Consider the following 10,282-nt stretch of genomic DNA (forward strand, 5'->3'; position numbering starts at 1 on the left):
GACGATTAGACAGACATCTTCCCCCGCTCAGAGGAAACCACTGCGCATGTCTGGAGCTCCGCGTGCGAGTTGAGGGGGTGGCGATGGGCGACAACAGACATGTAAGTCACGTTATTGCTTGGATTTTACAGCGCCACCTTAAGTCCCTGAACTTAACATTTTAACGGACGAAAAGCGCAACGCGACTTGGATGTAACGAGTAACGGACAGTTTAGTAGAAATGTAGTGAAGTAGAAAGTACAGATACTTACTGTAAAATGTAGTGGAGTAAAAGTAGAAAGTATCCATTATTAAATCTACTTAAGTAAAGTACAGATACACGAAAATTGTACTTAAGTACTTACTTTCCACCACTAATTTTAAAGTAATACTTTGCTGGATTATTTAAGAGCTTGATCCACTATCACTGAACACAACTGAAGTTCCATAAAATCTCATGGTAAAAGTCGCATTAAGACACAATCAGAGCTCATCATGCTAAACCGATCCTCCACGCAAAATCAGTCTCCAGCTTTTTATTATGTTAAAGTTTTAAGAAGAAAGAATAACAGGGACCGCGACCGGTAAAATTGTTGCTTTGTAAGTCACAACAAGTGTACATTTTATCTTTAGGTTTTAAGTAACACCATGCTTATAAGGTACATGATTGTTGGTAAATAATATAACACTCAACACAAATCCTAATCATCGATCTCTACTGGATCTGCTCCTCTCTTCTTCTGCAGGCCCTGGATTAACAGGAACCACTGATGTTTGTCTGTTCTGTAAGAAAAAAACAAAGTTTTGCTTCTTTTACATTGTTGTTTTGATGATACAGTACTTAATAAATTAAAATAAAAGTTGGTCATTTACATTATATTCATTTAGCCACAAAAGGAAAGTTATTAGTTATACTCTACAATTCAGAGGGGAAAAGGTTTTAGACATTTTAATGAGATCCAAATTTTTTCAAAGTTTTGACAAACCTTAAAGTCTCTTCAGCTCGTGGAGTCGTTTCAGTGAAGTTAGCGTTCGTGGAGGGAAACTTGCTGTCGCTGTTCTGCTCAGTCAGAAAGTTACTAATGTCAGAAAAATCTGCTGTCATGTCATGAGCTGGCAAAAAAATCAACAAACCTGTTTGCAAAAAAAGAAGTCACATCGTATTTTCACTGAAGACTTATTAAATAGTTTCATGATTTTGGTTATGCCTGTAGAATTTAAACTGAGGTAACACTGAACAATAAATTGTTGGGAAAATAGTGTGAAAAAGAGGAGATATTAAAGACATGCTAACCTAAATGGCTGCAAATGCAACCATTGCTGAAAATGAATCAAACTCATGTAACACAGATTCACTTCTCTGCAACACTTTGAGACACCAAGCTTTATGCTTTTCAAACCCTTGTTATTTGGTCAGTTTGATTTCAGAAGAGCCGATAACATTTTTATTACAGAAACATAAAATTTACTCTATTAAAATTTACTCATCTTTAAGATGACTAGAAGAAGACACACTGCGTACACTGAGGGCGATGAGTTCAGCCAAAAGTAAGACATTCAGGATTTCCAAAGATGCAGCCACATTGAGCCATATTGAGGCAGAGCCTCTCTTTGGAGCTGTTCGAACATTAACAAAAAACCTGAACCTTAGCAAAATTAATTAAATACATACTAGATTTCTCTGTAACTTTATTCTTACCTGTGTGGTTAGATGCAGTTTGTCCAACAGGTTCCATGTTGACATAAATTTCCTCCATCGCTTCAGACTCTGTGCTGCTTTTAACATTGACTATAAAAATCCACTGCAGTCGTGGAACTAAGTGGAAAAACTGTGGGAAAGAGGTGAGATGTGTCTGGTGTTCAACATAAAAAGTAAAAATTTTTAGAGATAACAGTCAAATAAAGAAATTCATGTGTGCGGTTTCACTATTATTTTCTTAAATATCTTACACGACAAGATTCTTGAAGGTTTCAGTAGTTTCATAAGTTCATGTTTGCTGATTCGGTTCTGTATCAATGAATATTTATTTTTCCTTTGTTTTCCTTCAGCTCGGTTAGTCCTACTCATAATAAACACATTACACTTTTCTATCGGTGAAGAAAATAATTGACTTTTACATTCATGCACAACTTTGCGGTCTACTGCATGGTATCAAAAATTAAAAATAGTTTTAAATCACTGATATAAGGATGTTGTGATGTTCCTGCTCCTTGTGTTCAAAAATATTTCCTAAAGGCTAATAAATTGTTGGAGCAGATGACTGGTTCTCTCCTTGGGCTTATATGGACCCATCAGTTTTACAGGTCTCATTCTGTCCTGAAAACTAGTCATAGCCCAGTAAATACAACTATCAACTATTTTATTTCTAAATCCTTGTCTTACTGCCTCACTCCAGTAGCAGAAACACTGACATTAAGAAACAACAATCCCTGAATTGCGTTATTACAAAACTTCTATAACCGCTGGATCTAATAATTGTGAAATTGGAATTGGAATTACGATGAAGACTGTAAACAGCAGCTCTCTCGTCTTGCCCAGTAGAGGGCGCGAAGAGAGAAGATTAAAAGTCAGTCATGGACACCGTAAACATAAATACAGCCTGTGTGATGGGACCAGACTGCGACTGGAAAGTGGGCTTTTAGAAATACAAATTAATGTTAGAACACGTTATTGTTATTTGTGGTTGGTGTAGTATTCGTAGTTTCTTTTTATTTTTCTTTTACTTGTTAATTAACAAGTAAAAGACAATTAACTTTCAGTTAATGACAGTTAATTGTTAATTGTCCTGGTTTGACATTGGGTCAACATATCCTAACAGATAATAATAATAATAATAATAATAATAATAATAATAATAATAATAATAATTTAGAATAATTGCTTGAAACTTTACTCAGTTTCTACACGTCGTCTGTCAGATATCTTAACGTTGATCTTGTAACGTTAACCGTAAATGACTGGAACGTTATTTTATTTGTACATTTCAAAACTATTATGATGTTACACAATGTGTTAATGATGTCAGCTCTCGTTCCTTAAATAATTGAGTGTTCCCTGTCCTCCCTTCCTCTCCGTCATCATCATCAGATCAGACTGTCATGCAGCATCCTTGGTACGTGCACAGCCACACTCCGCTCATGGCAACACAGTACACAAAGTAAGCCGAGTTCAACCACTCCACACCGGAGGGGTCGGACCGCTCGCAATCAAAACGGCTTTAAACCCACACAAACCAGCTCGAATGGCTGCTGCCGCCTAACAGGGTGTTTAATTAAGATTAAAGGAACCTTTGTAGTAAAGAGCTGCTTCACCAATACGAAGCAGGGCAGGGAACTGCTGAACTGGGAATGGTTTATTCCTGAAGTACGACGTGCAGAACTGAACGCGCCGCACCCCAACTACAACTCGAACAATCAACTGAACGTGCTTGTTCTTGAACATCCCGCCCATCGAGCTCCAGATATGTCAATTATTAACAAGAGGCGGGGCATGCGACTGCAGCGCGGCCTCGGATTGGCTGAGTGGGATGTCAGTTCGCTGTACATTTGCATAACCAGGTCGGGTTGCAGATGCATGGGAGTGGGCAGAGCGGGGGTAATGCAAGTGAACTGAACTTCTACGGCGGTGTAGGCTTTAGAATATGCCTAAATGCGGCCAACTTTAATCTTGCGCCGAGATTCCTTTAATAATGAAAGAAAAAAAAATCATTTTGAAAATATGGATATTAAATATCACAACCATGGAGCAGGAATTAAACTTTTTTATTTTTACTAAAAAATATCCTAAAAGAAAACTTGGGATTGGTAAGTACCGCTACATTTTTAATGAACATGAAGTCATAAAATGTGATACATTAATCACCGTGTAACGTTGTTATAAATGTCTTTATTTTGTGTTTACTATAACAATGTGTGAGAACGAAACTTTCTTTTTACCGTTTAGAAACAGTATGATGTGAGCTATATGTTAATGTACTGACTGATCCATAGATCATGAACAGGAAGTCGAATCTCATTTCACTCTGATGATATCACTATTACATAGTGGAGCAGATAGAATATTTAAAATAAAACATAGACGTCTTTTGTTTTATTCAGTTGTGTGACATTACATACTAAAATGATTATTTCTGACCAGTTGATTCATCAATGAATGATGATACAGTATACATTTATGCTCTACAGAGTGTGTGAGGCGAAATACTGTCACTATAACCTATGAGATCTAAAAGCAGGTAAGCCACTGACTAACGCACATTGTGCCAGTTGCCAGTTCCACTGTGCGTGTGACAGCGGCTAACCTGGTTTTGGGAATACCGCTCACTCCGCCTCGCCTCCAGACCAGCTTCAGCCGGACAAGGCAGACACCTATATGTACATGCTGTTCTTGATCATGTCCTGTGCGCTGCTGGGAAAGGCCCGATCCACTCGAATGCCCTCCCAGTGGTCTCCACTTGTACCGAGGCCAACTTCATCCTGTGCTGACATACCTTATTTAGAACCCAGGTGGCTTTTGCTTTGCATTCCCAGATGATCTTTTGCCATCGGTTGTGGCTGTTGGTGAGCTGCGTTTCAGTTTCTTTTTCATAACTGTGGGATTGATCAGTTTTCTTCTCAGCAATGACAAGTTTGGGGTCTCTGGGTCTCCAGAAGGCGAGGTTATTGTCACCTCAGTGGAAGGTTTTGATATGAGCTATATGGGTTTTCGTCCAGGGCAGGGTGGAGTGTGACGAGGACAATGCTCATAAAATAGGTGTTATTTGGTCAAAAATTAGATTCATATCCAATTCTTGTCTTATGATTCTGTGGTAATAAAAGGGCTATGTCAGCGTTTTCTTTTTTTAATGCATCAGAAATTTCTGGTATCATTTTTTTAGTACCAGAGATACTAAAAATTTCTGGTACATAAAAAGACTGTTTAGTCCGAAAATGGCAATTTTTTTTTAATTTTTTTTGCCCTGAACATTGATTCTATACGGCCCAATTTGAGATTTGTGAAAACTTTACTCTTTTTTTTGTGGGGCGTGGGGGAACATTTTAAAACACTGTTTTTAATACTTCCATGGCACGAGAACTCGCCTAATTTGAGACACAGTCTAAATGCACGAATCTGGACTGAATCTCCACTAAGTACAGTTTCTTTAAAACAGACTTTGTGAGGGCGACACGAGCCGCAGCGGTAGAGCGGGCCCATGTGAAGAAGCCGTCAGGCTTGGGCACAGCCGTGCGAGGTTCAACTCCTGACCTCAGGAGCTTCGCTGAAAGTTTTACTCTTCTTTCACTTCCCCATTTTATCTGAATTCTCCAAATAAAGATCACTGATGATACATATTGATTCATGTAAAAGTGTACCATTTTCACAAAATCTCTCTAAATCTCTTTAAAATGTATCAATCAAGACCATCTAAATGCTCTAATGTATGAAGTTTGTTTTTTGTGTCTTTGGTTGTGTGTGGGGTATGGGCTTGCCCAGGGTGCCATTCATGTTTGTTCCACAAAACCGCTGAAGTTGACTTCAGAATGTAGTTTTTTTTTTTTTTCCTGACTTTTGAATTAATGTAAAATAATATTCACCTAATTTCTCAGCAACGTCATATCGTTTGTGCATAAAGTGTATTGATATGTGCATAAAGTGAGAAGTAAAGTTGTGACTTAAACATTTGTTGCATAATCGCTGCTCAATTTGTCTTGTCATGTAGAGCATGTCTTCACAAGATTTGTATTTTTTTATTTTTTTTTTATTCCCACCTCATCTGTACTTGATGAGTCATTGTGACACGGAGGAAAAAGACAAGAGTTTGTCTCACAGGCTCTTTAACTTGAGCTTCCTGTCAACGTCATCCTGATGTGGGACGTGCAGACGCTTACGCTCATCTTCATTGAGAAGATTGTTCTTCCAGATGCTCAGTTTGATCAGTTTTCAGTGAGAAAAAGATAACACAAAATGTTACTCTTAAACTCCCAACACACAGAACTCCGAAAAATCTTTAGAATCCGGTTTTGTATCATTCTGGAAGTTTAGCTGTCTGGGTTACAATTTAAACGAGAAATGTTGAAAAGTTCCTCTTTTTAATAAAGTAAAATTCTAATCTAAGCTCAAGATCAAATAATACATTTAGCTTTATTGTATCCCTCAATATTAGCAATTTGAATGAGTTAGTCAGTGGGAAATGATGAATTTAACACTTTTGTAGTAAAACTAATAAACCTGTGTAATATTCTCCATGTCCACGAGAGGGCGATAGTGTACCACACGGCTTTGGGCTTGTCCCGACAGTGGGAACAAAACAAGGATTTGAAGCTTATCTAACCCTTACAAAGCCAAACAGTTCCAAATCTCCTCATTATAATCCAATTCTGCATAGTGGATCATTGTATCAAAACTTTTGGTGTCATGTGCTGGAAACATTGAAATACGGAGGCGGGGAATGATTTTAAGACTAAGATGAGAAGAAAGAAGGCTTGAAAAATGATGTACCTGCCCCGGGATGGCAGAGGAGGGTATTTTTAGAAGCCTACAGGGTATCAATCCGGGGTCAGCCAGAGCACACGGGGAGGCCTACGTCACTCAGAGTGTGGCAGACAGCAAATTTGGTCTCCAGGGTAAACAAACAGCAACTGGGTGGAGGACTAAAGTGGCGAGCAGGACCTTAGCGGATGTGTATTTATCCTGCAAAATGAAGATTTATAATCACTGGAGATAAACTGTATTAGTGGGACAGATTTATTTGATTTTTAGTATACTTAGGATTATCATACAAATACAAAAACTGAATAGCGTGTAGTTACAGATAGGTGTTTTAGGGTATTTCTTCAACTCTGCACCGAAACTTGTGTCCATTTGACCTTGCAAAATAACTCAGGCTGAGACAGACTGGAAAGAGCACCAGTGAACAGATTCTCAACTCAATTCTGCTGTAATCCAGACATATTCTTATATATAATGAAATTGTTGTAGCTCTGGCCTTATATTGAGTGTCAATGTCCTCATGGAAGGTGAAGCTTAGCCACAAAGTCAAATCTTCTGCAGCTTCTAACAGTTTCCCTTCCAGGATCGTCCTTTATTCGGCTTAATGCATCGTCTCAACATTATATATTCCACAAAGTTACCTTACAAGAGCTCCTCCTTCTTCCTCCTGTTTACTATGAAGTCTTTGTGGCAAACCTTAAACCAGACTTCCTATGGCTTTTGTTCAGACGTGATTTCCTCTTTACAACTCTTCTTCTTGCAAGACAGATTTCTGCATCATTAACAGTAATTCCTGTCCCCTACCTAAATTCCACCAGAGTTACCAAGGGCCTAAAGGGGCCTGAAAGCAAATGCACTTCACACTTGTTCAGGGTTGTCTTTGTTAAAAAAATAAAAAATTAAGGCACACTTGTAAGTCAACTGCTTACTGCAAGGATTTCAAATGCACAGTTTTCAAATAGAGTTTCTTATAATTTTATATTTAAAAAAAAATCACTCGACAAAAGGATATCTAAAACATGATTCACATTTTATTATTTAAATACACAGTCATAGTAATAATCTCTATTGGTCAAAGGTTCCTAAATTATTTTACATGTCATACAGATACTTTGAAATGTTTACAGTAGCAAAACGTTGTAAATATATCTTTCTTATTTATATAAAGTACTTGTAAGGTAAATTAATAATGAATGGAAATGTTAGGAAGCAAAAGGGGTTAAACAAGAGGTGACGGTGACAGAAAAGTGAACAACTTTCCCGTGGCCCTGCTGTCCGTGTTTTATCTCCATGACGACTCTCGGGATGTCAGGACTGCAAGACACAAAAACAGGTGGGGGATGATGATGATACCTTTTTTTTTTGTCTTTTTTTTCTTTTTAAGGGGATGGAAGAGGGGTGGTAAAACATTTTCAGCTAGAAAACATCCTTCCCTGCAGGTACACACACACCTGCAGGGAATACAGTCTGACACAGGATCGGTTTCAGGGTTAATTAATTTGCCCACAGATTTTGGGTATTACTTGAGGTCTGCAGTCAAAAAAAATTTATTTGAACACAAGTGAATATAAAAAGTGTCTATTAAAAGAACTGATATAGGCATGTATCTCCTATCTCAAAGAAAAATAACACTGCATATGTGAGGGAAATGCACACAAGACACACACAACAGTTTGACCAATCAGGATATTAGGAGGATTTGTCCTAAAATCCTAAATGCTTTAAAAACAGTACATAAACCTGAATTGTAGGGTATGAATTTCAATAGTATTGATTGAAACAGTTTTATAATTGTTATTAGGGCAAGCAGTGCCGTGGAGAAGCATTCATACTCTTGGAACTTTTCCACATTTTGTCAAGAGTACAACCACAAACTCCGAAAACAATGCAAAGCAGCACATAACTGCAGAGCAGAAGGAAAATGGTTTTCATAGATACATAGCTGGAGATGTGGAGTGGGTAGTATTCAGTGCTCTGCGTAAATCGTGTGCAGTTTGATAAGGTCTGGTCTTTCATTAGGCCTTTCAAACATCGTATTCTAATATGTGCGCATGATAAAGACCGTTCCTGCGATGGACTGTCGACCCGTCCAGGGTGTACCCTGCCTCTTGCCCGTTGCCAGCTGCAGATAGGCACCAGGACCCCTCCCGACCCCAGTGGGATAAGAGTGTAAAAAACTGAATGGATGGATGGATTAAGATCGTTGTCATGCTAGGAGGTGAACCTCCACACTCCCCGATGTTCTCTTCAGCCTCTAATTATTTTTTTCTTTAGCTGGTATTCAGTTCTATTCCTCATCTCATCAACTCCAATGCCTCGTTTCCACACAGCAGCACATCACGGGGTTTGTGGAGTTCAGTGCGCTATTTTGTCTGTTTCCAATATAAAGGTGACCCATAAGATACCATTGGTTGACCTTCTTCAGCCGTAGGTCCATAGGACAATTGTACTGTACATTTAGGGCAGAGATACAGACTCCTAAATACACTGGACCATAAAAAGTGTTCAGAACTCAGTGGACACGATCCATAAGTAATTTCCCCTTTTCTTAGTGAAAAAAAGCATCATCATTGAAGTTTGTGGTTGAAACCTGACAAAATGTGAAAAATTCAGTGAGTAAAAATCCATTTACAATGCACCGTACATTATTTACCTTTATTCTACAGCACAATGAGGCACATTGCAAGTTATGAAAGGTCAAACTGTGGATGTGAAGACAGCACAAGAACCAGGCACATCCATCCCAGAGGAAGGAACAGAAGAAGCATCTCAACAAACTCAGTGCCTGTGGCTCTACATCGGAAATGTATCTTTTTTTTTTTTTTTTTAAACACGGATCTTGGTAAAAAATAGACAATCCTTAAAAAAGTCTTCAGTAAGGGGTCCAAAAAGATATCAATACATTTCTCTGTAAGCACACAAGGCCCAACGCTTCACACAGGAGGAGAACTGTGAAAGGCTCTTGCTCTTTGAAAATCAAGCATCATTAAAGTACAAGGCATTGTGCAGATACATGCTCCCACATGTAAATTAATGGTATTCATAAATAAAAGGTAAACTGAAATTATTTTGGCCCAGATTTTTTTTTTTTCCACATCACAGTTAAAAACAAACCCACAATCAGAACGTCTGGCACAGTAATATGAAGTGCGACCTATAAGTTACATTGAGATACAATGAAGAGCAGCTGCTAGGAGTTGATTTTTGACTTGAGGGGGGGGAAGGCCACTCGGAATTACAAAAGGAGAAGATTAGCAGCAAATCCCAAAATGCATTAAAGAATAACAGAAGCAGCTGTGGTTAGTCCAGAAGCAAATAGTGTGAGGCAAGGAGGACATGGAAGTGCGGAGAAGATCGACCCTGGAGAATCTAAGCATGAAAGGACGAGAGAAACACTAAAAAAAAAAGGAAGGTGGAGGACTGCATTGAATGTAAAGAGCTAGGGACAGGACTAAGAGAAAACTGTAAAGAGAGAAGCCTCTTATCCTGCAGTGGTTGAGCAAAGGGAAGGTAAGAAGTGGAAGAGACCACCAGTGCACAGATGGTATAAGAATCAAACACCATTATTAAAAGCAGCCGCTTTAAGCCCAAGAAAGCTGGAGTAGATATGAGGGCGAGGTGCTCTGGGACGAGGGGACGGAGACGTGGGAAGCAGCAGGGTCTCACACATACACACCCTCAGGGTTGAGACTGGACACTAGAGGGTTTTGCAGGTTCCGCGGATGTCCTAGAAACTGCTTGGCCGTCGGGCGAGATGGAAATTCCACGGGAGTCGCACTGCGACCTGAAAAGGGGGTGGGGGGGGGGGGGGGGGAAAAAAGTTAGGAAAAAGGC

At 39.0% G+C, this 10,282-nt stretch overlaps 1 protein-coding gene and 1 long non-coding RNA gene across 6 annotated transcripts in view; one reads left to right on the plus strand and one right to left on the minus strand.

Annotated features, from left to right (window-relative positions):
- The first annotated feature begins 3,594 nt into the window (after window positions 1–3,594).
- LOC106953684 (uncharacterized) lies at window positions 3,595–5,640 on the plus strand. Its single transcript, XR_001426245.1, has 2 exons — window positions 3,595–3,783; window positions 4,165–5,640. It is a non-coding gene; the product is annotated as an uncharacterized LOC106953684 (long non-coding RNA).
- LOC106953657 (ras association domain-containing protein 7-like) overlaps window positions 5,001–10,282 on the minus strand; it is a 41,536-nt gene continuing 36,254 nt past the window's right edge. For all 5 annotated transcript variants that reach the window (XM_015042596.1, XM_015042588.1, XM_015042580.1 and 2 more), the window contains 2 exons: window positions 10,125–10,232; window positions 5,001–7,762 (listed from right to left, as the gene is read on the minus strand). In XM_015042596.1, coding sequence (XP_014898082.1) covers window positions 7,731–7,762; window positions 10,125–10,232 — 140 coding nt within the window. In that variant the 3' untranslated portion in view covers window positions 5,001–7,730. The remainder of the gene's footprint in view (window positions 7,763–10,124; window positions 10,233–10,282) is intronic.

This window comes from Poecilia latipinna, unplaced genomic scaffold, assembly GCF_001443285.1.
Source record: "Poecilia latipinna isolate Pla-1442-1.1 unplaced genomic scaffold, P_latipinna-1.0 Scaffold34, whole genome shotgun sequence".
In the NCBI taxonomy this organism is placed as follows: Eukaryota; Metazoa; Chordata; class Actinopteri; order Cyprinodontiformes; family Poeciliidae; genus Poecilia; species Poecilia latipinna.